The sequence below is a fragment of the Serinus canaria genome, chromosome 3 (genome assembly GCF_022539315.1).
Source record: "Serinus canaria isolate serCan28SL12 chromosome 3, serCan2020, whole genome shotgun sequence".
Classification (NCBI taxonomy): domain Eukaryota; kingdom Metazoa; phylum Chordata; class Aves; order Passeriformes; family Fringillidae; genus Serinus; species Serinus canaria.
The window spans coordinates 61,352,701-61,380,398 of NC_066316.1; the positions used below are offsets into that span (position 1 = coordinate 61,352,701).

At 39.8% G+C, this 27,698-nt stretch overlaps 1 protein-coding gene across 9 annotated transcripts in view; it reads right to left on the reverse strand.

Moving 5' to 3' along the window:
• Window positions 1-27,698, reverse strand: part of NCOA7 (nuclear receptor coactivator 7) — a 78,398-nt gene that overhangs the window by 34,577 nt on the left and 16,123 nt on the right. For 8 of the 9 annotated variants that reach the window (XM_030235672.2, XM_030235673.2, XM_030235671.2 and 5 more), the window contains 2 exons: window positions 25,131-25,262; window positions 5,937-6,190 (listed from right to left, as the gene is read on the reverse strand). In XM_030235672.2, the coding sequence (XP_030091532.1) occupies window positions 5,937-6,190; window positions 25,131-25,183 (307 nt within the window). In that variant the 5' untranslated portion in view covers window positions 25,184-25,262. Of the gene's footprint in view, window positions 1-5,936; window positions 6,191-14,576; window positions 14,704-25,130; window positions 25,263-27,698 lie in introns of all 9 variants that reach the window. The other variant, XM_050973045.1, reaches the window with a different exon arrangement.

The following is a 27,698-nucleotide window of genomic DNA, read 5'->3' on the forward strand; positions in this document are numbered from 1 at the left end:
CCACACATGGGGAGCTTGCCCATTGTTAAAATTTCCACACAAATTTTCAGAACTTAAATGCTAACAACATTATTACTTGCACTTATTGCTCAGGTTGAATTCTCCTGCCTATGGACAAGGAATCCCTTCTCTGTGCAACTCTTTCTAGCAAACATCAGCACAGCTTCAATATAACTCAGTGGCCTTAACGCTGATGCTCGGGGATTCAAGACCATTTGTTCTCATTCCAAAACAAGTCACCTGAAAACAGCTGCCTTTCAATCATTTGTCCACTTTATTGTTTCCACATGGTTTCTATTAGCACTAACCAGTCCTAAAAATCCAGCTTCCTGAAGCTTCCCAACCAGCCACTGCCCAGTCAGTACTTTCATTTTCCCCTCATATGCAAGTCATTCCAATACCCTTATAGTATTCTACACAAGCAATTATAACCAAATTGACTGCTTCTTATGCTGCTTCAACTTTTTTTGAGATCTTCATTCTGAAAGAAACATATTATTTGCATTTTCACCCCTCCTTATATCCACAGTCATTTTTGGTCTGAAGCACAAACACTAAGCCAAGGTCTCAGAACTTGAGAAAATTTAGATCCTGTTCTTACTGCTGTATTAAGCAACTTAACACAACACTGGGTAGCCCACTTTGTAAATCACTTGGATCACTTAGAATAGAAAGTATTTCGCTACATGAATAGGGCTGACCAAATCAAGCCCCCAGGGATTAGGGCTGAGTACAGTTAGCTAGCTACAAGCAAAAATTTGTATGGATTTTCTCTTTTATTAATTCTTTCTTCTTCTTTTATGAGTAGCACCTGAATTAGGTCCTCAACTGCATCTTATGTTCTGTACCAGGTAATACAAAAGACAAAACCAGGACTCATAAGCAGAAGGAAATTTCCATTTAAACTCAATACGTATTGAAAAATCCACTTCAGATTAAGCCTACTTAGCAGATGACCTAACTATTTTGCAATGTGTGTTCAGGAAGTGTCCTACCATTTCATTACATTTAAATTCTCTATAAATTTTCACTGCATTGCAAGCAGCTTTCATCTTTGAAACAAAGTACCTCTGGTATCATGGGAGCTGCCTCTGCTGTTTTTTGTGCCCATCAGGGCCAATCTCACCACGCAATGAGCAATCGAAATTGTTATGTCCTCTCTGCTTTACTTACTAAAATTTGTTCTTGGTCATTTACCCAGAACATTCAGAGGCTTGGTAACTGCACACACTGCACTGTTCCTGCATCACTCTCTGCTAAGGGATGCCAGGGAGGACAAGTACAAAAAAAAGGCATCTGCTTTCTGCCCCTAGGGAGGTACTCTGGCACTTCCTGCTCAGCATGTGATATACTCTCTCATTAAATGGACATATACCACTTTCCTTCTCATGGTGTTTAAGAGTCCTGCTTGTCTTGATGTAAATCAGAGCTACACTAAGAGAGGGTTTTGTTACTCTCACCTCCCACTCCTGCAGAAATTGAACACCCTGCAATGAATGGGAAAGGATGGCTTTATGATTGCAGAGCACAATGATAAGCTAGTCAGCTGGATTTTATGTTGTTGACAAAAGTAACTCTGTGATATAGGACAAACCACCCAAACCAAACTTTACTTTATGACATTCTTTAATGGAGACCAATTCCTCACATATGTTGCCTGCTTGGGTTTTCAAGCAAACTGAGTTGAATCTAGGAATATTATGCACATCTGATAAAAAAGACACATTATATCATGCTGGAATGAATACATGGATGAAATTCAGTGTAGTTTTTGACCACTGTTACACTGCTTGCTTTCAGAATCTCACACTTTTACCTGCCTCTGTGTCTTCAGTGGCACAAAACAAATGTTTTCACCTAGTTCAGCAGCTCCTGACAGGAAGTTGTGGTTTCCTAATCTTTCAATAAAAACAGGCTTCCCAGAGACAGCACGTCAAAACCAAGAAGCCAAGCCGCAAAAGTAGGTCAGCTGGGTTATCCCCAGAAGGAGGGGAGAGCATGCTGGGCACCAAGTACAGCAGCCAGAGCACCTATGCAACCACTGTACTATGCCAGACAGACATATCCCCCAGAGGTCTGAAAATTGTTTACTGCAGCAACAACAGCAGAAAAAGTGAGACAAAGTTACAAAGCGGATTGCCACATAGGCCAAAAGATGTGGCAAGAATATAGAGAGTGCTGTTTCCACTGATCTTCAGGAAAAACAACAGGCAGTATTAGCATCTCTGTTGTCTGAAGGCAAGGGAGAGAGCAAGGGCTGTATCTGCAAGGCAGTGTCTTACAGGATGAGATCTGGAGACTGAATGTTGCAAACTATTACGGAACTACAGACCCACTGAAGAACAATGCAAGTGCTAAGAGGAAAAGAGCTATGAGGCTACACTGGAGAAACCTTCTGGCAGTAGGACCTAACCAGCCACTTAGCAGTGCCTCAAGAAAAATGATCATTCCTGTTTGCCATCAGGTTATGTGTAAGGCTGCCACCACAGTGTACGCCTATATGCTGTACTGCACAGTCTTGGCTGGGAGAGGGATGCTGGAGGATCCCATCCTAGAGGATGCCCCAATCACACCACCTCCTCCTCCTGCTCGGCTCGGCGGTGCCACCCGCTGGCTGCCGGCACTAACACAACACCACACCTGGATGCAGGACACGAGCTCCTCGCTGCACCGCTGCGCTTCCACCTTCCTCAAACAATCCCAGCCTTTTAGCCACTACCTTTTGTACAAGCTTGCCAGGAATAACCACCTCCAGTTCTGCACAGCTTTCAGAAGCTGTGTTAGTCCTTGCACCGGAGAAGAGGAATTCACTGAGTCAACAAAATCCCCCTGACAGCATTGGTGCCTGCAGGAATCTATTAAAAAGCTATTAAAATCTATTAAAAAGCTGAGCATTCAAAGTGGGAGTCAGGATGTCACTGCATTTGCAAATTCAAAAAGGGAAACACATTCACAAGCCTCTAATGAAAGAATGTGGTGTGCAAGGAACAAATTATAATGAAATGCTATGTTCCCTCCCCCATCTTTTAGAACAATAAATAAAGAAGGATTTATTGTCCTGTAAATTACGAGAGAGATATTATTCAGAGAACAGTGGTCTTCATTCTGTTAGACTGACAGACACAACTCTGGACTCAAATCATCTAATGACAGAACCTCCATTAATCCACAAAGCTTGGTCGTATCATGGGAATATGCAAGGCTGTTGCTACATTTAATAAATTTTCCTTCTGTGGAAAGTTAAACATTTTGATAAAGTGCAGAAAGCATTTAAGGAGAAAAGAAGTAATTACTGTGTCAGATTTTCATAATGTTAGAATTATAGAACTGTTTAAGTTGAAAGGGACCTTAAAAATCATCTAGCTCCAACCCCCCTACCATTTTCCAGACGTTAGTCAAAGCTGGATACTTGGGCAGAAACACACACCAAAACTCCCAAACCCTTCAGAAAACATAAATAGAAAAATGGTTAACAGAGAGAGTGTGCATGCTTTTTAGTCAGAGCACTTCCAAAATATCAATAATGGGACAAGTCAGAGGGGAAAAAAAGACAGGGAAGGGGGGGGAGAGGGAAATGAGGTATATGTATCCCTGACATTTAATAATTAAGACAGACGTATATGCATGGATAATCCCTCTCAGACACTTTCATATGAAAGCATATCAACAAGGAAAAGATAAAGTCTTTACAGATTGGCAGTACCTTCCCACCACTGCAGCTGGCACATCTTCCAGCAGAGAATTGCTGAATGTACGCCTGGCAGAACTCAGCAAGGCAGATGGGTTTGGCCTCTGCCACGCCATGTGCAGGTAAAAGGCAAACTACTACTTAAACAAATCCAGTTCTTTCAGACTGCTGTGGGTGTGCAGACAGCTCTCAGAAACTACTCAGGATATTGGCAAAGGTGGCAGCTTTCTGGAGAGCAGCAGTGACAAAAAGCTGAGCAGGTAACCCTGTGAGCTATAGCAGCAGTGGGTGAAGGCAGCATAAGCCATGTAGTCCAGTGCCGTAGCAACTAACAATTCCACTGAAAAGGCTTCATTTTGAAAGTTGCACAAGGAGCTACTGCACTTGTTTCACAATCAACTCTTTTCTGTCTCTATTTAAATTTCACTTCTGCAATTTGGTGCTCCAGTTGGGTAAAAGCCTTTAGGAACCACCAAAAGGAAGGCATTTAAACAAGGAGGAAGTTTTTATCTCTCTGGATTTTGCCAGTTGAGTCTGTGCTTAGCTCAACAGCAGCATTAAATTATTTCTCCACAGAAATTCTGTATTTCTGCAGAACCCAGAAACTCTGCACATCTACATGATGATAAGTAGCATTTCAAGTCATCCTGTAATGATGCCAATCCACATGAAACCAGGGAACAGTAAGGCAACAGACGCAAGTGAAACCTGAGTTTGTACTGATTGCTGGATCACAAGTCAAAGACAACTCAAACACACCTTTACATTTTCCTTAGCTAGCACTGCCACATTCTTCAGTGACACAGAGTGACCCCATTGCCCCCCATCTCGCCACCCCAAGTGCCAACTGCTGCAGAGTTTTTTAATTTAACTACTGAAAAACTTGAGAAACAAAATTCACCTACCTCACAAACCCCTAAGTTCCTCTAGGTACAAACCAACAAGTGCTTTTAGTAGAAGCACTTTACTAGGAATGCAGCAGAAGTTTATATTTTGGTGTGTTTGAGGTTTTTTATATCATCATACTACCAAAGCAGAAAGAATTTAAATGTTTGTTCATTAACTGTTCTCCTGTTTTCCTTTTAGAGATTTTATTTCCAGAACAGTGTGGTCAGAACTTCAGAGAGAGAGAAGAAAGTTCTTTTAGTTCTCAAATTATTGATTTTATGACATTCAAATCTGCCAAAAGTTACAGCCTGATCAATAAATCACTGTAAACCCCAGGAAGTATTACTCCAGGGTTTATCTTCCCTATGGCAGGGCCCATACTGCCTCATAAAAGGTGCTCTATGGTTGTGGGCCAGCTGTACAACCACTCCACAAATAACATTTTCACTGCATATTTCTTTTTTTTAATCCTAAAATAAGACTCCTCCTTAGGAGTCAGCCATCCATGTGTGAGCAGTAAAGAAGTCTGCTTTGAGGATAGCTAGACTTTTCTGTTCCTTTTCTTCTCTTTGGGAAAGAATTCCTTACAAGATGGAACCAGAGTCCTCCAAATCTAAGAATTCATTCCAACAAAATACCAAGACAAAATCTGGAATGAGAAGTAAATCATATCTAAATCATATATCTCTATCTAAATCATATATCTCTATCTAAATCATATCATATAAATAATATCTAAAACCATTTAAGAGTATCTAACAAATTACAATCCAGAAACGCAGATGTGTATATGACTCACTACATATATTAAGGTACAAATATTTTTTTCTGAAGTACTTGGAAAAAAAAATCTAAAAAGGAATTTATAATTAATTGAGTTACTTAGCTGGGGGGGTGAGGGGGAAACAAGCCATCACACAAGCCCTTTGACATCTTGTTTAAAAATATGCAGTTAATTTACATACTTCCTTGCACTTCAACAGACAAACATGAATATGAATTAAGACTGAAGTCTTGAACAGTATACATCAATTTATGAAAGAAATAGCTCTGCCAAAAAACCGGAACCCCATAAAACATTGAAGACTAATCTTAAAAATAACTAAAATAAAATGCAATAATAAACTAACCATGCCTATAACAACAGTGAACTTTAGAACTGAGAAACAAGACAAAGGTATTTTTGCAAGGTTTAAGTTAGTACCAGATATTCTGAACTATATAATTCTGTTTGCTTTTATAGGAAGGATATCCAAAGTTAGTTATCATTTTAAGAAGGCTTACAGAATATGAGAAAAGTACATCTGCAAGCTATCAAAGCAAACATATTTTAATGTACTACAGCATGAATATAACTCACCAGTACTATAGTATCTTTTAAGTTCTGTGCGTCTGATGTCTTTCAGTTGATTGTACTTTTTCTTCTTCTTTTCCTTGTCTGGAGCAGTTTCCTTTTCCCCAGGAGATTTACCGTTGTCTTCTGAGGAACTGATTTGCTCCAAAATAACTTTACTTTCATCATCTTTCTCAGAAGGTGTTTTGGAAACAGGAGATCCAGAGGAATTGGCAGAGACAGTCTCAGTGGTTTGTTTGACTTGCCTTTTCTTTTTCAAACTGTGCATAAAGAAAAAAAACCCACATTAAGATTTAGCCAACCTCTAGAGACAAGTAAACTCACTTTCTAAATTGATCTTTAAAAAAATTAATTTAATATCAGAATTCCTTACAACCCTTTAAAAATCACACACTTGGCATCAGTAACTTGGTAACTTAGATGATGCTACCTTATACTCTTTCTTCCAGTATATCATAATCTCAAGGACACCTTCTCAAGAATAACAAAGTTTTTACTGTTGTTCACTGAGAAGGAACAAAGAAGAACAAACAAACCAACCATTGAAAAACTGGGGGTTTTTAAAAGGACCATACATCTAAATGTAAAAACAAGGTACTGAATTCATGTTTTCAAGATGAAGCTAAATAAAACCTCAGATCACAATGTACTATAACACAACAGCTAACAACAATTCCACAGTCCACTGCTCCTGCTTTATAAAACCATCTGTTCTCATATAAACTTGTTATTTTTTTCCATTTTGTCCAAGGTTATCTCCTAGAGGCCACTCATGCTACTCCACAGCTGTTCTGGCACAACCCACACTAGCTGGTATTCCAGGTGTCACCCAGGAGCTCCATCTGCAACATTATCAACCTGGCCACAAACTGCTTGTGCCAGAACATTTTCCAGCTGCCTAGATTTCTTCTGAGAGAAATCTTCATGAGCTGCCTATAGATCTTCCAACTTATCACTATAGCAACAAGAGTATTTTCTTTTTAGAAGACTCCTTAAAGCACAGATCAAGTGAGAAAGATGCTTCAGGAATCCTAACACAGAATTTTCTGCTAAATCACCATTTATAGCACTGAGTTTGCTTAGTGAGAGCAAAGACTGACTTTATGGGTTGAGGGTCACTGTCACTAAAATAACTTCCAGTTAATCACTGACTCATACCATCCAAAATGAAAAACTAATCTATCTAATGCTCCTTCTCTTCAGTACATTAACTTATTGGTTACAAGGTACCTAAGGGAGTGAGTAGTGTATTTATCTTGTTGATGCCAAAAACTTTGCTTTGTGCCCAGGAAGAATTATGCATAGAAAATACAGACAGCCAGTGAGTCACCACAAATGGGAAAAGGTCTCATGAGCTCACAGCAGTAGCTTATGTAAGTGAAAACTTAATACAATAAGTTATTAATATAATGCAGGAATTTCAGAGATTCTTTTTTCCACCTTTTATGTTTATATGCTTTTCATGTATTCTTTTAGACCACAACATAAAAATATGTACAGAGCAACTGCAAATTTTAGTAAAACATTTTGGGCTACTGACCTTTTTTAAAAAATAAAATACTAAAACCAGTTCCAAGTTCAGAATGCTTAGAGTGAGAAGGATCAGTTTCTCAGACTACATGTGACCAGTGCTTTCCAGTGAAAAATTTCAAAATACAATAGCATTGTTATATTGTTTGTGTTACAAACTGTGTCGATCACATAATGTTTATTTCATGCTTCTCAAAATAGAGATTCACATCTTGCAGCCAATCTAGTGATCTGTCTCACAGATCTGTAAGACAACTAGCATTAGTAGCTCATGCTCTGCCCAGCAAGAGATAGTTACTGTATATGAAATTTATGAATTCAGTCCTGACTATGTATGAAAACACCATATGGGGATTTAGAAAAGATATAAGTGAATACATCTATATAACAAATAAAGTGTTTAAACTGACTAAGTGCTAAACTAGACTAATTAAAATTTGCATATGCAAAGGAGGCTTATTTTTAACTAGTAAGCCACATCCTTTCTAAAAGGTTGCTGTAGCCATCACAAAATATTACAAACACTCTGCATGCACAATGTGTATATTTAGCTCTGGTGTAAATCTTGGCAACACAGCCCTCAATGCTGAAATGGCATATTCCTACCATGGTTATACCCAATTACAGACTTTTAAATGAGCCACATTCCTAACTTTTGACTCCAGTGACTCAATGACCTTCCTGTGTGTGTGCATATCACAGGACACCCAAGTCACCTGCTTCAGTAGATGAGAACAAGCAAACATCCACTGGCACCCCATTTCTACTCACACTGCAGCAGAGACTGCTGTCTTCAGATTCACAGTCTATTTGTTTTGATCACAACTTGCTTAGTAAGCATCCTGTAGTATGAATGTATTATCTCAAAACAACAGGAGAGCCACTAGTGGAAACACAGAACCCTTTCTGGCAGGGGGGAAAAAAGAATAGAGTGAAACCTCTCAAGAGGTCGACAGTCCTTGTGACAATACTAACAGCTTCTGTCAGTACTTTCCTTAAAACATTCTCATTTGAGCTGGAGTTTCCAAAGATGGCCCCTGGCAACTTTTAGAATGAAGAGCTAAAACAGAACTGGTCCATTAGTGATAGAAAAAGGGAAAGCAGAAAGGAGGGTCTGAACTGACACACTGCAATGAAGCTGACTGGTTCTTGTCCACACAGTTTAATCCTGCTGCACTCCCAGTCCTACAGCACACTGGGGGCTCATTGCACAATGAACAGCATCCCCAGCACACAGCTGCTGCTGCTGTGAATGGACAGTGCCCTCGGTATTTCAGGTACAAGTGATCAAGGATCTGGGGACTCCATAATTTCTATTCCATCGCCATGGCAGCTCTCAGATTTTCAGATGGTGCCAAGCTTACTCCTCCTGCCCACTGCTCTGTTTCAAGGCCATGACCATCCAACACCAAAAGTGCAAATCTTAGCACTAGGAAAAAAGATTAAATTAAGACCAATTATCCATGACATTCCAGACAGGACTCAGAGTAACTGCAACTCTGACTAGGGTTGTGATCTCTGCTTGCAAGAGGCTTTTTCCTGAGGCTTTAGAAGCCTGGTAAAAATTACCAAAACCCCTTCAATTCACCACTCCTGAAAAGCCTTGCCTGTAATATATCAAGGAACCAAAACAAGCCTTCAACAGCATTTAAAGCCATAATGGCAGCTTCAAACCTCCTATGCTTTTGACATTATGCACCCTCTTAGTAAAGCAAAGCCCTGTGTACACACAAGGCAATTCATTATTAATGCACACTTGGTACAGTGCAGCAGAGACTGGGCTGTGAAGAGCACAGATGAAGGGTTTACTGCATCTTAAACTCCATTCCCTTGAGGTACCTCCCTCAGCCTCCACTCACCCTTCTCTCACAGACCTGCACATCCCACACAAGCTGCCAGTCCTTCTCCCGCTCAGATTTCAAACCCATCATCTCCTAAAGAAGGTAGGGGCTGAAAGTCTAATCGACTCTTCTCTCAGGTATTTCCCAACCTTCACAACAAGACCTGCTATGAACGATGGTTTTAAGAACCTAATTTGTTGAATTATTTCTTTTTTCAACTACTATGGAAGATTCTGAGTGGGTTTGTTCAGTTTCTAAGGGGCAGAGGTCTGTGAACCAATCTAATGTTCAGTTTTGTCCTAATAGTTATGAAAGTAAAAGGGAGCTGAACAACAAAAAAAAAAAATGAAACCCCTCAGTTTGATCTTGTTCTGTAATTACATTAGCCTTTCAGGCAAAACAAGATGCATACAGTGGATTCATGAAGTGTTGCTGCAGAAAATGCTTGGTTTTCAGTATCAGTTGATGGATATGTTGTGTTCCACAAAGAAAGCTGCTGGGGGAAGAAAGAAAAAGAAAGAAACAGGGAGGGCAGGATAAACAAACATCTTATCTGCAAAAACACTCCTGTTTATGACTAAAGTCTTACACATCTGTAATTTCATTTAGACACCAGATAACATTTTCCAAGCTAGCTGTTTCTGACAGGCAAAACATTTCTTCTGAGTTTATACAGAGGGGGATCCATTTCCAGCCACTCAAGTGCCTTCTGAGCAACAACCAATAAGGCAGTTTCTAAGTTTGTCCAAATACAAAGTTTGCCAGCAAAAGAAAAACTTACTGCAATACAAAGATCATTTAATTTAATAAAGACTAATGATCTGAAATGGAGACAATCTCAGAGTAGGCGGGTAAAAATGCAAGGTTAGCAGCACTTACTTAAATTAATTTGCAACTGACTGTTTAATACTTTGAGCACTGACTTACAGGAAAAGAGCTAGGAAGCATTCCAAGAAATGGCCTACTTCATCTTCCAGACCCAACTGTATTTGACTGCCTATGAAAGGCAAATAACTAATTTTTAGAAAAAAACAGCCTGAATTTCCCATTACACTTACAAGGTAGGTGGTTAGGGTAAAAAGAAAACTGCTCAGAGAAAAGAGAGGTGATTTTATCTGCCAACTTCCACTAGAAAATACAAGCAACCAGTAAAGCAACTCTGACACTGGACAATAAAGACATGGAAATCCAACAGTAACTTCTTTCCTAGAAATTTCATTTGTTTTTCTTAGCATTTATTCAATAGAGGTGTCTAACAGACAATTCAATAGGACCTCATTCAATACATAATGGCACAGTCAAAGAGCACTAGGTCCTTATCATAGGATGTTCTAAAAAACTCCTGTGATAGTAATGCATGTTTTTTATGATGTATTAGATTAATAAAGATCATACACCATGAGCAATTCTTGCTTTAGAAACAAAAGCATCTAATAAAGTGCCCCTCCAAAAATATAAACAAAAGAAGGGGGAAGGGAGAAGAAATCTTTTTATCTTTCAGCTGACAAGCCAAAATTTTCTTTTTTGGATATTTTCCACAATGTGCATCCTCTAAAATGTGCCTTGATATCTGGCATACAATCATCTTAACATCCTGCAGAGCACAAACAGATCATGTGCCTCAAATACCATTTTAAAAAATCTATTTATGCATATACACAATAAGATTACAAAAAACCCTTTAACACACTTCAAACACCTTAATCTGTTTTTTGTTCCTATTAAGATTCCTTTTATATAAAAATGATATGCACCCCAATTATTTACTTCAGAATTAATAATTTTAATCCTAATTTAAACTTCTGCACTGATTAGAATATATACTAGTTTCTTTCTACCCCCCATGCCTTTCTCCATGGAAGAGATAAATAATCAAATGTCATGTCAAAAAACCCCTACCTACCTACCTACAGAAATCTGGCAGTAAATATCACCATTAGTCACCCACTGGGCTGATCCTAATCAGTCCTTCTCTCCTTGCACAGATCAACCCTCTCCCCTTTACTCAGCCAGCTCCAGGCATGGCCCTGCTCTCAGCCCATCCCATGGAACCTGAAGAATAAGCAAATCTCAGACAAAATAAATCATTGCTGCTTGCAAAGCCAAAGGAAGTCAGACTGCTTGGCAGACCATAACACTTAACCCAGACCTTCCCGGTGCAGCTACTTTCACTTCAGCACAGAAACAAATACAAAGCCATTCACCGCCGAAATCTTCCTAAAACTGAACAGCATCCACCCCAAAATGAAGCACACTCCACGGAACACCAGCCATTTCAGGTTGGCACATGTCCTGTTTTGGAAACAAGCAAGCCACAAGGCTGTGTGTTTACTATAAAAACAGACTACTATTAAGGCAAATATAAGGGAGAGAACACATCTTTTGCCAGACATTTAAAGAATATCTTTATATATTTATATCTTCCACAGAGAGATTAAAAAAACTACCAAAAAAATCCATTCTGAAAAAGTTATCAAGGAGAACCATGTAGTTGCAGTATGGTGGTTGCAGACACTCAAAAGTGACCAACCTGGTCATTCCAAAGGACACAAAAAACAAATCCTGAAAGCTCTGATGTTAGTAGCACAGGTCAAAGCTGGAAATTTCCACTTTTATTGGAGCTCCTGTTACTGATTGACAGCAAGTACCAGAACCAGGCTTCACAGATGGTCAGCCAGCAGCAATGCTCAAGAAAGCTGGAGTGCTCCAGAGAGTGAAGTGTGTACTGACAATCCAGGGTACGTCTGTTTTCTTCCCAATATGGCCATTAACTTAAAAAACAAGTTATTACATCTGTTTCATCATCTGTAATGTGGAGGGGAGGATTTGCAGTAATGTTGTTCTGGAATTTTAAAGACACTGCACTTTCTGATGAGTTCTTAGATTAAGTAAAATATGTTAATCTCCCCTCCCCAGCTTTCTGACTTAGAGCAGGGAATTTAAAATATCTCCTCTAACATATTTTATGTTTATTTAAGGGGTGGGAATAATCCCTGTCTGTCTGGGTAAAACTCAAAGAGGGTTTTGAGCTGTCTGAAAGGTTTTGTTTTCCTAAATTTAAGACTACAGCGTTCCCACACACCTTAACAAACTTTCCATTTTCAAAGGCAAAAGTATCCCCATCTTTTGTGTTTACTTAGCAAAAAAGGTTACAATGTATTCAGCACTCAGTTGCTATGACAACAGTTTAATAAAATCTTTCCCATAGCAAAAGGATTCTGGAAAGCTATTTTGCTTGCTTTAGACATCTATTTGATTCTCTCCCTTACAACCTTAGTTACTGCAAGCTCTCAAAGAAGGCAGAAGGCAAAATGAAGAAGTCATTCCCTTCAGATGACACCTTTAACCTTGCCAGAAGTTCACTTAACAGGCTTACTCAGTCAGAGCAGCACCACAGAACTATTTTGTCACAAATACCAACTTGATTTTTAACACACTCCCATGGGCTCCTACTGCTTTCGTCTGCTGACAGTGCCAGATCCTCTCTCCTACTGTGTTGTTCATTCATCACCCCAAAGGGCTCCTACACATGCCAGGAATTCTTCTGAAAGTAGCTCAAGAAGACATTCTCCCTGCACTGAACCCTGGCAAGGGAGGGATGGCCCTGCCCTGTCACCTCCAGACAGCGCTGGCTCCCAGCCGCTCTCCCCACTGAATGCCAGCCCCTCGAGCCACCACTGCCCTCCACATCAGCTGAGAGAAACTGCAAGGAAAAGGGAACTGCAGTTACACAGCTAGGGAGGATCTTACAGAGAAGCTGCACAGAAGGAGCCACACTGTAGCAATCTTTTTAATTTTGATGAGGACAATAAGCTCATCAAGCTGGCTGACGCATCTCAAGTTTCTCCAAAGCTTTGGTAAACTCCTCACTCCCTGCCTCAACTGAACACTCTTCATAAAACCCAAATTCCATGAAAAAAAGAGGAAGGCCCTTTATCATTAATATTTAATTAACATAGGGAAACAAAATGCAAGAATTGAGAACAATCCCAAAGGCAACAACATGGAAAGCTCTGGGGGATGTGTGCTGCTCCATACAGTGGTTGCTCCACACCCACTTTCTCAGATCACCCATGTAACAAAATTTCCTGATAACAGAAAGCAGTTTTAGTATTGATTAAACTGCCTGAAAACAGAAAGAAATGTAGAGCTCAGTGACTCAAATGGCAATAAACATCCGCAAGGAAGCAATAAAACAGTAGGTGAAAATCAATGGTCATTTACAGCATAACTCACAGGAAATGTGCCACACATCATGCAGCAGTAATGTAGCTGGAGACCACCTCCAGGAAAAAAAACCTCAAGGAGTGCTATCTTAGTATTTCTTATATGAGAAGTACCAAAGATACCAAATTAAATTCTTTCAAGAAATACATTCAGATGAAAGTGAAATGCAGACAAAAATAAATAGCTTAGGCATGTTGTTTGCCAAAGATGTAAAAGGTAAAGAGCCAGTATGATGTAAAAAGATGCAAAAAGGTACAAAGAGCCAATATGAAAATACATCATGGCAGGGCCACGGAAAAATCAGTGACAAGGATACAGTCTTTCAGTTTTGGTGATTTGGTTAGTTTGTTTTGGTTTTAGGGGCTTGTTTGGTTTTTTTTCTCAGAAGGAATCTACATGGCAAAGGCTGCACACACGTGGGCAGACTCTTGAAGGATACCTGCAGGCACTCCTGTTTTTTTTCCCCATCCTTCATTCTTCAACAACTATTCTTCAGCATCTGGCCCCCAGCAGAAATCAATAATGGTGAGTGCAACAGTAAGGAGGCAAAAAGCACAGCAAACCCCCAGAGCTAAACACCATTTGAGGAAAAGGAGACTTGTTTCAAAGCCTGTAGCTCAAAGACACACCTTAAAGCCACTTCTGTTAGCAAGAGCAGGTGCCTCTCTCTATCTCTCTGCGCTCACCACTGATTCTGGCCCCAGGAGCTGTCCCCATTCTTGCACAAACCCATTTTTTGCAGCTGCACAGGGACCAGATCTGGGAAACTATGTAGGTTAAAGGCAACCCAGCAAAAGTACCAATATATGAATAAATTTTTCAAAATTGGATCACTCCACCATTAGATCCCACTTGGCTGTGCTAGCCTTTGTGTCAATACAAAAGGAGGCAGCCTTTTGTAAGCAGAGTCAAAACTGCTCCTCCAAGCAGGCACTTTGCTGAGATGGAAGGGCTTGTTGAGCAACTGCCTCTGTTATGTTACTTGAGACAGTAAAAAGAGGATGCCAGAAAGCCAAGCCAGGCACACACCACATCATGCCCAACAGACCTCTGGACTGGAACACTGAAGTGGTCATGGCAGATTCTTCCCACTTATCCAAAAAAGGTGCTTTGATGATGGGAAGTTTTCATAAACATTGGCACTCCGAGGGCTGGAAGATAAACAGCTTCCCCTGCTGCAAAAAGGAAACAGTGACTTTGTTCCTGCTTCTCCAACAGGAGCACAGAGAGAAGAAAGTGTTGTTTTCTCCATAAAAAGCATCTTAATGTTGAGTAAGTTGACACAACTCAGTAAGTGAAGTCATCTCTCAGCATTTGCTGACCAAAAGTTGCTATGGTTGAGAAGTCAGTGACCAAAGTAAAGTCAAAAATTCAACAGTTTTCTTATTTAAATGAGCAATAATAAAGCTATCTTAGAAAGGGAGGAGACTTGGATTTGAAGTACCTGTCTTTGCATTAGCCTTTGCTTCTCTTAAGAAAGTTACTTTGCAAATTACCATTTAAATGTCAAGCTGCTCTGCATCACTGCACCAACCTCTATGGCATCAAACTATCAATTTAATACAGCTGTAAACAAAAATAGTTTAAAAAAGAAAAACACAAAGAAAAAAAAACACATTTTCTCCTTTATATTATTAATAGACAAGGCCAAGTTTTTTTCTTTTTAAAAAAGGCACTAAATGGAAGCCAAACTGATGGCTTTAAATGCTAACTTTCATAGTAACACCAAAATTATCCAAATGTCACCATATATTTCTCAAGAATTCTATTAGTAACAGCTGGATATCACAGTATAAGAGATGCTGTGCACAGGCCTGCAAACAGGTTGAAAACTTATCTATTCAAGAACAAATTTAGAGCAAAAAGCACAGCAACGTGAGTGGAAAAAGGTTTTATTTAAAGTATTTCAGAGTAATTGCTAAAAACAAATCTCAACCAAACAAATGCATATCTCATTTCTCAACACTGTCCTCAAACAACTTGCATTCACTGTCCTCAACTTGCAACCTATTTTGCATGTTGAGCACTTTAATGTTTTTCCTGAACAGACTTCCCATGAACTGGCATGCAGCATAGAAGAAATGTTCATTTAGGATATTGTAACATGGATTAAAGTTCTGAAAAGACACACAGCCATGCTGTCATGGAGGAATAAAAAAGAACCTGTACTTTCAGTGTTCAGAATAATGGCTGATATTGTCTCATACAACAGGTATTTTGTAAGTGAGAATCCTGATCAATCTACACCCTGAACAGGTGTCTGCATCATATTCTGTATAAAATAATGTGGCACCACCTTTTTAATACTGTAGTGAAAAGGCCATTAACCACAGGTATAAAGATGACAAGACAGGGAGAGCTTGTCTTTGTGAGACAGTCACATGGCAGGCATGTACAAATGCAACTTCTAACAAGCATAACCTTAAAATGAGAATTTGACATGGTCTGATATTTTTCAGCAGCCATACCATTACATTAGTGTAGTCAGTCCTCAATTACACTCATCAGAGATAAAACGTGTATTAATTACTACTTCTTAAAACTGCTCTGTGGGTTTTATATCAAATATTATATTACTTATGGATTTATTTTTGCCTGAAGAATATTTGCATTCTTTCATTTTCACTTCAACTGAAACTTTTAACCTGCAGTTAAAATGCATATGGCTGGAAGGGGAAGAAGCAATTAATTCAAGGAAAATGAAAAAGCAAAAAGTAAACCTTGCCCTCTGTCAGCGTGATGGAAGATGGGAAGACACAAGAGGCTCTGCTCTATCTCCATGTTCTCTAGATTCTGTAAGTCCATGAGGTCTCACTGCCCTTGAGGCAGTAGCTGAGCTAGAATAATAAGCTGAGGAAGCCAGGGAGTTAGAGTGCTCCTGGATTGAATCCTGCAAGGCAGCCCTTCTGCTCCCTGCAGGAGCACACCCGGGAGGCTGAGTGCTGCCACCTTCTCCCTGCACATGCAGAGCAGGAGGGTGGTGGGGACAAGCAGGCCAGCAGCTTTCTTCAGCCTCCTGGTATTTTCAAGGACAACAACTATCAAATCCAGTCAGCCCACGCCAGGTAAGAGAGGTGCTCTGTGACACTGTGTCCTGCTGCCTGCCATTATGCCCACCAGTCCGTTCCCTTCTGGGCTGGGAAGGAAAGCTTCCTGGCATGCTGGCTGCTCCCCCTGCTATGGCAGGTGGGTAGGGAGCTGCTGACCTCCCCTCCCCTCTGCTGCTCTGGCACTTCTCCTTGCAGCTACAGCGCTTTGGACCTGCTCCCACCACTCGTGCCTGGACAGCTCAGCTCCTACAAGCAGCCTTCACTGTTCTGTAACAGTATAGTTCCTCACATGCATTTAATTGCTCAAATGCATCTGTCCATAGAACCAGAGTCATATGCTGTAGTTATGGATTGCCAAAAAAAAAAAAGAAAAAAACAGAAAAAAGACAGTTTTGTCAGTATTTGGAAGAACAAAAAAATCCTTCTTAGCCTCATGCAAGCAGAACTGCAACATGCAGCACCTGCTGTGGTCCAGGTGGAAAGAGCAACATCATCTTTTTAACATTTAATTCCCTAACAGATAGCAAACATACAGATAAATCTTCTGCTTGAGGAGATTTGACTTTTAAAGATTGTCTGATTGAAACATGTGATTGACACCTTCAAGCCATTTATTTATAGAAGCAGTACTGAAAGTAAAAATCCATTACAGAAATGCACTGTTATGCCAAAACCATAATATAATTTAAACTAAGCTTACTAGTGATTGGCTAGCTGTTAAGCTTACACCTACTGAAATAAAAATAGCCAGTCCAGAAAAATAGTAGCAAAAGCCTGAAGTTATTAGCAGTATATTAAGTATTATACAAGACAAGTTGTCTGTGCCAGAAACTGCTGTCTCACAGCAAAATACTCAGTGTATTAAGACACCCAAAGAACTGATTTATGGCTTATTTACATTCCAAAGGTTTTCCAATATAAGGACATTTATCTCCCTCCTCCCCAAATTCCTAAACATTCCTGCTGCTCTCCTTGGGATATTTTCTCATATAAATCAATAGGAGGAATCCCACAGATCCCAGTGGACTAACATGAGAGACTTAAAGCATAGGTAACATACATCTTCAAATTTCAGATGATCCTAGGAAACACTCCTTGCTCAGACTACAGAGTAGGACAGAAAAAAAACCACCCAAAACCTACGCTTACAACTCACCTCCACATAATCAGATTGGCAGGAGCAGGGTGGGGTGGAAGAAATCCCTTCCAAACACAGTCTGGAAGCTGGATTAACACTGAGGGCATGAGAGTTTACCATGGGGAGCCTAAGGCCACCAGGAATATGCACGCAGCCTCTTACCCTGCTCAAAGCTCCAGAGCAGAAGCAAAAAGCTTCATTTCCTCGGGAAGGCAAGAGTGGGGAGCCCAATGCCTAAAGGCATGCAGCAAAAACTACAGAACGTGCATCTCGCAGTTCAGATATAGTGCAAGCAGACAGGTATCCACTGTACCCACAGAGGACCCACAGTATTTCCTCTCTTACCAACAGAATTGCCTTAGTTAGCTCTATAGTGCTTTCCAGTCTCTCAGACAGAGGGGGAAAACTGCCCCTTTCCAAAAGCATGTTCCTGCAGCTATCATTCATACCTTTCCCCCTAAACATGCAGCACCCTTAGCAGAAATAAACTATACAATGTAGCATGGCACATGGCAAAACCATAAGACAAAAGCCTCAAATGATGGCAGATACAAAGGCAGGCAATTTTATTTGTGAGCCAGAAACGCTTTCCCTGAGGGTGCATGTCTATCTTCTTATCCACCTGTGCTTTCTTCAATCCAGGAAACTCTAACATAGCTCACAATGCCAACTGTTCTCCTTCTCAAAATACTGAACAGCCCACTCCCTACTCTCCATGGTATAAAGCACAGGAGAGCTGACCAGGACTGCTGCCAGAAGGAGGTAAGACAGCTGCTATTTCTCAGAGCATGAGCAGAAGCTGATTAACAGCAGCACTAAAAAGTCAGTACCATTAGGCATCTCTTTAGGTGGCTGCTTCTGGAAGGTGCCTTCATGCTGGGGCAGCTCAGTGATGGCAGCTCTGCCATCCATAAGAGACAGGGCAAAACCAGAAAGCTGATTGTGACCGCCTCCTTTCAGTAGCATCTTACACAGCCTCACTTCAAAATTGGCCATGCCACCACACCTCTGCCAAATATTATACTACATTTCCACCAGTGTTTAGGCTAGACCTAATTTTAAAACAGTTCACTGGGGTTAAGCAGAATTTTATGCAGAAGATACATAAAGTGCCTAAGAACAGAAGAGAACACCTGGGAGGCTGAAAGACAAGACTGTATCTGCAGACACTACAGAAACAGTGCCATTTAAAAATGTAATTATATCAGATACAGTAAGAAGTCTGTATCTCACCTATCCAGAAAGACACCTTGTGAAGACTGCAAATTTCATCATTTTTGAGATATGTCTTTAAATCCTTCCAAGAGCAAAAAGGTAAATGGCACAGCCCAAGAGGAACGCCCAGCACAGCCCTCAGTGCCGGGAATTCCCAGCGGCAGGCTGCAGGGAAGGGGAGGAAGACAAATTACATTGCAACTATGTTAATAGCCACTGTTATCCAAACTACACAGATGCCTACACCAAAAGGCCCATCATGTAACTATTTAGCCTAAAGAAGGCTAAATAAGTTTCTTTTTAAAGGCTGATAAAGGCACCCAAAGGTCCCTCTGGGAAAAGCAAATTTAAGCTCATTGCATGCTTCTGTCTAACAATCCAACCTTACAAGAATCTTGAGAGGTGAAAAACTGTGATATTACTGGTGTGACACAGTACATTTGGAGATTAACTAAACTCTCTTCTCTGCCCAGTCTTCTCTCAAAGAAATCAAGAAAAACACAAACCTCCCCCTTTCTGTCCTAAAAAAAGCCTCTTCCTTCAGAGGCCACACTGTTACCCAAGCCTCACTTCACATGCAGGGGAAGTGAATGGGTGAGGAGGTTAACCATGCTTCCTGTCTTACACAAGCTTTGTGTCTCCATAAACAGCACTTCTGATACTGGAAAGTTTCAAAGCCTAAGGAAAGCCTCAGGGCCCTGTTAAATACTTTCAGTAATTCTGTTACCAGTAACAAAATTCTTCTTCAATCCTAAATGACTTCACTACTCTTGAGGATGAAAGCACTGGAAAGAACCAAGACTACAGAAACCACTATCTTATGTTTCCCAGAGGAAGCACTCACATTGGGAATAATTCTGTGATTGAAAGACTAAACAGAAAATGGTGATTCATGTCCTTTTGCTGAATTCTATCCTGCACCACAGAATTACAAGACTGCTAACACAGAAACCTTGGAATCCAGAAAGCAACTCCAATGTGAGATGAGGAAATAGTTCCCAGGATAAACAGCTGTTCAACTTTTCCCAGGCAACACTTCAGAAAAGGCAGGTTCAATTTCCCTCCCAACTCTCATTCTAGAGATTTACACCTATGATAAAAAGAGAACTTTATATACACACACATACACATATATACATATATACACACTAAAAGGTTTGTAAGCAATGAATAGCAAGTGCCTCTCAAGCATCTGAAGGACCTGACCAGCCTCCCAAAGCCCCACCTAACAGGTCCCAGGGATGCTGTCAGTGAAATTCTAAACATTTTTCAACATCTTACACTACAACATTTGCAAAGGGCAGCTAAAATACTGACCTACAGCACAGAAGACAGAATGCTTGCTAAAAACATTGAAACCACTCAAGCATAAGTACATGGCAGGTAAAACACTGTATGTTTCAGAAATATTTTATGGGGTTTTTTCAGCTATCCACCATAGCAAATCAACTATCCTTCACACACACACACACACATCCTAAATAACAGAGCAAATAACAACCATTGCACGCCATAAATCTGAAGTAGTGATATATTCAGCCTTTTTTACAGAACAGAATGCCTCAGGCATACGTGATACTGCCTGAAACAATATGAATAAAATGCAATACTGTTATTCAGTTTCAGTAACTCAATTATGATGTAATGTTTATATATCTGGAAGCAGAGTTAAGATACTTTCATTGTATAGATGAACTAAAATGATGTATTATTTCCTAAGGCCATTTAAAAAATATTTAAGCATCTCCAGGATCTTGGCTTGACTATTCTTCACACCCAAGATAAACCTCCATGATGGTTTAAAAACAATGTGTGGAAAACTTTTCATCCTAAAAGCAAAAAATAAAATATGGGTGCTACAGGAAACCTGAATAAACATCAACACATTGACTCAGGAGAATTAGAACAATTGCAAGGAGGCAACTGCTGGAGGAATAGTGAGCTGAGGAGCAGCCAACACTTGAAGTCTGTTACATAGATATAGTGAGTCTGGCCAACAAGAAACACACCTAACAGAAAAACTTATGAAAAGGTCTCACATACATGAGATGCCCTCAAGTAACTTTGTGCATATATATCTTATCTAGGTTTTCCTCTGTCCTAGCCACCGCTGATGCCCTTCTTCCACACAGTTCCTCTGTACTTACTGCATTTTTATTTCATCATCCTACTGTGCCTTAATAGCCACAGGAATAAAAATTATGAAGTGCACTATTACTGAATATGGGAATAAAACAGAAGACAGGAGAAGTCCAGATGAGATGCTTACAGATCTGACAGCTTGCAATATGCAAAAGACTGACCAAGGGAGTGACCACAGCATCTGTGCAAGCCGACATCCTGCCTCCAACAGCTGCCAAGAGCAAGGATTAGGGAAAAACCACAACAACATGACAATTACATATAGCCTTCCCCAGCTAAGCTTTCCAGAACCTAGCTAGCTGCTAACAGCTCAGTAGTTAGGTATCAATGTTTCCTACTGTTGGAATTGTTGTGAATACTTAAAAGGAAAGCTATGGTTAGGTCATAACCAGCTATGGGACAGAAAAGTTGAACAACATTTATTGTATGGTTTTATCTAAGTATTAAAAAAAAATAGAAGGGGAAAAAAGGTGTAAATTGGAGCTGGTAACAAGTAAACAACAACTGCAGTAAACACTTATATTTATCTTCTTTAAATCTTGGGTTTAATGTATAAACCTTCATCTGTATGGATGTAAATTTAGGCATCTATGCCAAGAACCTAAGTCAACTTAAAACATGCTGTGAATTCCTTTATTTCCCTTAGATATTGGCATCATAAGGAAAGAGGAGGTGAGCATCAAGCTGTACAACTGGCCTCAGGTTCTGAAAAAGTATTAAAAACCTGGAGCTAAAGGGAGCCTCTGCCTGCTGAGATGGCCTTTGGAGCATGTCCTAGACATTTATGTGGTTTTCTCAATAGAAAGATGGTGGCAAGACCAATGTAAACTCAATAAACACAAAGGCACCCAACCCCCAGTGAGATTATTTTCCCTAATACAAGTGCTTCATTCTTGGCTTCTGAAATACAGCTTTCAGTGGTGACCAAAAAGAAACTGAAAGCCAAAATTCATAATTCCCTTGGAAGCCATTAAGAAATCGTTGAACATAAGTATGGTTTTTTACAGCTCATCTCCACACAGATTGTTCAGATTAAGTCACCACGAGTTGAAGACATAACAATTAATAAAATTAATGTAAGCATTTTGGTCAACTTGTTGAAAAGCAGCATTTTTCCATACAAAGCACACTTATTTCTTTTCCCTAAGACAGTAGAAGACAGCTACTTAACACAGGACTGTACAAAGCATGGAAAATGCTCAGCAACTTGCTGTGATGAATGCTGAGACCCAGAAAATATGAACCTGAAAGAGCCCCTTTTCTCATCCCTCCTAAAAACTATTCAAACTCTTCCCTTATGATTTCTCATATCCTTTAACTGCTTGTCCAAAGATATCCAGTATCACATAATAGCACATGCAAAATATATCCAGCAGCACACAACAGCACATGCAAACCAATTCCACTTTCAAGCTGGAATCAGCCTTCCAGACTACCAATTTATATCCAAGGCAATTCTTTTCATGTGATACACAAGACTCATTCTGGTAGTTTCTTTCTAAATTAAGTTAAAAATTTGATATCTACACATTTTATGAGGTGAACTACCCCTGAACTCAAGGCTAAGGGAAAATGGCCAAGGGAAAACAAGGCTCTACATTCTGTGAGAGAGAAGGTGCACAGGCAGATAGGAAATAGGTTTTATCTGGGTCCATGGGCACATAAGCACAATAAAAAGCACCAAATGTCACAGTGGAGTCAAAACACATAAATGTGCCACTGTACACCCATTACACTGTGCCACCTATTTTTGGACTTGCTGAATACCCGCAGAGATACTGGTCCCTTCGGGAGCCAGTTACACAGAAGGCAACAGAAATGCCTAAAAACATGATTGGGGAAAAAAGGCAAAAAAAAAAAGACTATTCTGTGTAGTTAAGTTAAGTAGGAGTAGCAGTTAAATAAGGATCTATTGCATAAGAGAAATTTATGCTCATGTTACTCTTCTACTTTCATTTCTTGCCTGTTAAACTCCTACGAGCCATAACATTTTATCTACACATGGAATCTAAATCACTCTTTAAAAAGTTTTGAAGACATTTCTATTTTGTTTGAAAAAAATCACTTTTTTTGTTTCCTGACAACCAAGGCAAAAAAATAAGCCCTTTACCACAAAACACAGTGGGTAAAATTGTATTTGGTAAGAAGCAAAAATGGATGGGAAAAGCTTTATTTCAGCTTCACTTGCCACAGGGAGGAGGGAAGACCTGGGAAAACTGAGGCACTGTATCTGTAGTGGAAAAATATGATGGCTGAGTGGGTGTCTTCAACAGAGCAATTTCAAATATTTTAAAGGACAAATGTGTAAACAATTTTGCTAAATTTGGAGGACAGAGATGCAGACAATTTCATGTTCATCTTGATCTTGCAATTCAGGAGCTGGTTTGTCAGCATATATTTTGGGATTCTTAAGCTTTCCTTCCAAGAATTGCAAGCATAACCACTCCGACATTGAGCACCACCCCTAGCTAGCTAAGAAACAGTAAGCTGGCTAAACCATATCATCTTTGTAAATAAAAGCAATGCTTTTTCAATCATTTTTATAATTTGGAATTTATGATCGGTGAATTTTAAGAAATAAGTGATGCTGCTTTCCTAATAATGTGTCTTTGTTAATTTAGCAAGTCTCTAATCATCTCTGAGCTCTGATGTACAAGAACAGCCAAGACCTGCAACCTATATTAAGAAAAAACATGAAAGCTGGGAAGGAAAGAGACAGGTAACCTCCCCAAAGTTACACAGCAGCAAAGTGCTGATACTATGAATTGATTTCCCATCTTTTTGAACATTGCTCAATGTCCTGTGCCCATACAAGACATGCTGCCCCTGTGAATTTTTAAAAGAGAACACTCACAAGATGACAGAGGAAAGCAGATTAAATATAGTTGTCAAGGACTTTCCTGAAAGCCTCTTGAGGATTTCCACTTGTTTAGCAGACAGCACTTAGAAAGAACACAAAACACTCTCAACACTAAAGCATCTTACTCAGACATCTATCTCAAAGCCTGAGTCTTCATTAACAGAAAATTTCTTGTTCCTTAGTACAATCCCTTTAGCTACTTCTGCTTTATCCTTCATAATGCCTCCTCTGTTTTAGGTGCCACTATCCATTTCCCCTTCTCAGAATCCCAAGCTGCAACATTTCTGCCAACATCTATTTGCATTTCTCCAAATAGAAAGCAAGTCACCAGACACTAATACATGACCAAAACTTCCTCCAGTCTTTAGCCACCATTACATAGAACTTGAATAGCAATAAAGCAGCAGCAACTTTTCCCCACACTGCTTCCAAATGTTGTGACAGGCATGTCTCTAGATCTAGTCTGTAATGCACTAAGGCTACAGTCATTTACTACTGAGTGGAGATACAATTCTCCTCTTCAACAGAACAGAAAACATCCTTGAGGCAAAGATGGTTTTCAAACCTATTTCCTATCCCCTCACTTAAAAGAGTCAGTGAGCTTTGGTTCTTCTTGTACATCAGAGCTCAGAGATGATAGAGACTTGCTAAATTAACAAAGACACATTATTGGGAAAGCAACATCATTTATTTCTTAAAAATCACCAATCATGAATTCAAAATGATAAAAATTATTGGAAAAGCATTGCTTTTATTTACAAGATGATATGGTTTAGCCAGCTTATTCTTTCTTAGGTAGCCTTACCCTATGAGATGATACTACTAAATCTTTGCTTTACTTGAAAACAAATAAACTTTGGGTTTAGACACACATACGTTTCAGATATGCTTGGTTTCATCAACACTGTCCAGGAACTTGATGCCAGAAGCTCAAATACAGTGCAATATGCAACTGAATAGCCAAGAATAGTTTAATATTACAAATTAGAATTATAATTCAAGTATCCTCTACTACTCAAAAGAAAAAAAATCTCCACTTAAACATCAGGGATACAGCAAGGAAACCACTTCCTGGATACATACTGCAGCACGGGTTTCATTTTTACACATACTTGAAAAATCACAAAGCCTTGTCAAAAAGGCAGAATAAGGAGTTCTGCGTTTTAACCAACACTGAAATAAGCGCTGTGAGCTTACCGAGCAAAATAGCCTTGTCGCCGTTCCTTCTTCTCCTCCTTGGTCTCCATCATTTACAGTGGAAGGGGCAAGGTGAGCAGCCAAGCGTGATACTCTTTTTCCCCTCAGTACCTCATAACCAGGCAGAGTCTCCTGTATATAACAGTTAAAAACAGGAAGTTCATAAATCAACACGTCAACAACACCTACAAAACCCAGCAGGTTGTGGAAATACAACTGACTCAGTGAAAAAGCAAAGTAAAACTTTAACCAATGTTTGCTGTGAAGTGTCCATTAAGTATACAATGAGACAAACCAATAAATGCACTCAAGCCAGTTTCTCAGCAGTGGAAGAGACATTTTGCAAAGCAGGAGACTCAAAGGGCAGCATCAAGTTTTAAAATTCTACTTTCAAGTTCATACAAAAAATATCTTCCAGGTCTCATGTGTTTCCTAGACAGGCAGATCAAGAGAAATTTGGAAATATATAGCATAAACAGAATAACCAGTAAGACACACAATGCTTAATTTGAATTTAAATTTTAAATTCCTAAAAATACTATAAGACTGTGAGAGATCTGAAAGTTTTAAAAAGATGTGAAAGAAAATAGAGTGATCTACATTCAAGGTACAAGGTTTGATTTTGTATTTGTGACCAATATACAAGCTCAAACAACCATACAGAGAGAAACAAGATGGACCTCTGGCTCTCCCAATGATGTGTAATCACCTTGAAATAGGTAGGACTAGGGAAGGTCATCTAGGTTATCTGAAAAATTAAAAAAAAAAAAAAAAAAAGGAGACCAGTAGCACTGTTTTTTGTCATGAAAATCACTACCTCTTGGTGGAATGCTGTATCAAGCCCCTTGGAAAACAGAAGCTGAGAATTTCCAAACTGCTTTATAATTACTGTAATTAACAACATGCCACATAAACTGCTGTCCAAGATCCCTGCCAAGATGATTCATAATTTTCCTCTCCTCAACATACATTTAACCTACCCCGATGGCTTGTGCACATGCACAAAGTAAGTTAACTTTAGAGTTTTTAATCGGTATTTCAGAATAAACTCAAACCAGAAGTTGCTACTAAACATTTTAGACTAATGAGCTGTATAACAAAGAAATGGAAGCCACATAAATTATGATTCATAGCAAAAGAAGAAAAAAATCCTCTGGGACCTAATCAGTTTCCATTATTTTCCCTTGCATTAAAAGATCATAAGCTACCAACTGCCAGATGTCAACAAAAGAGATGATGCAGCAAAGACAGACTAATCTACTTGAAAAGCCCAAGAACAAATCATGCTAGAAATACTTGCCACAATTTTCCCTCCTTATTGATGGATGATTAGGCCACAGCATATGACCCCATTGCTTCAAAATGCACTTTTTCTAACTCATTAGTTTTGAATTCATCCAGTGCATCAGAAAGAAAGAATCAAATTGCTCTCATTTTTACACATCAGGTAGCCTTACAGTAATGGGTACTCTTTATATGGCAAGTATCTGACATCTTTAGCTTTAGGAAGGGAATGCTATTTTATCTCTGCAAGGTAACACATAATGGAGGACACAGCTGGACACCAAAACCTACATGACAGAAGCATAACAGCAGCATTAGAACAAACTGGCCTGCTCAGATGTTCAGTCTGTATGAAGACACCACATACTTCCTCAGAATTCTGAGGCATCTCTATCTCCCCTGTCAGGGAAGGTTCTTAGATCTTCAGAGGATCAGAACTGGTGGCTTCATTAGCACTGCCTCTGGAGTTGCAGTAAGTCTTCCAAAGTGTACAACTACAATCTCTACAGCAAATTACAAAGAGAGTTCAAAGAAAGAGGAACCACTTTTCCCCCTTCACCTGCTTTGCCTTCACCACACTTGAGGGCACTGACAGGCCAGAGCTGAGCCTCACACTGACACCAAGAGCTATCAAATAACCCCAAAGCATCAATACAGTGTTAAACCCATGACCACAAGGACAGCAGGACCCATGAGAATGAGAAGAGGGAAGAGTCCTTCACCTCACTGAAACAAGATTAGTTGGGATGAACAGAGGCTAGAGAGACCTATCCTCACTGCCTAATCCCATGCAAGGGTCAGTGGTATGCCCTTTCAGTGAGGAGAGGCATTCCTCTCCCATGATCTGACATGCCCAGCCAGGGAAGCCACTGCCCAGCTCCAGGCTGGGAGATGAAGAGAGCACTACTGCCCAGGGAGCCAGGAGGAGAAACCCCTGCCTGCCCACTGCCCTGTCAGGCCCAGAGCCAGAGCAGCCACCCCTGCTTCAGCAGAAAGGGGCACAAAAAAGAAGAGAGGAGGTTAAGCCTGGATCTAACCACAGATGCTGCAGGAGGTGCCAGCACCAAACCAGTGAGGCACTGCTCAGCTCCCCACGTGTGAGGTTTGCTGTTTGCTTTCATCACTGCTAAGCTAAACAAAGCCAGCAACGGGTATGGAGCCTGCTCTTCTCATATCAAATAAATCCAACTCCAAGTCCTTTCACATGGTGAGGAGGAATAAATCAAGAATTAAAAAAAATGAAAATGAAATAATTGCATTTATAACAGATGGACACTCAGAAAA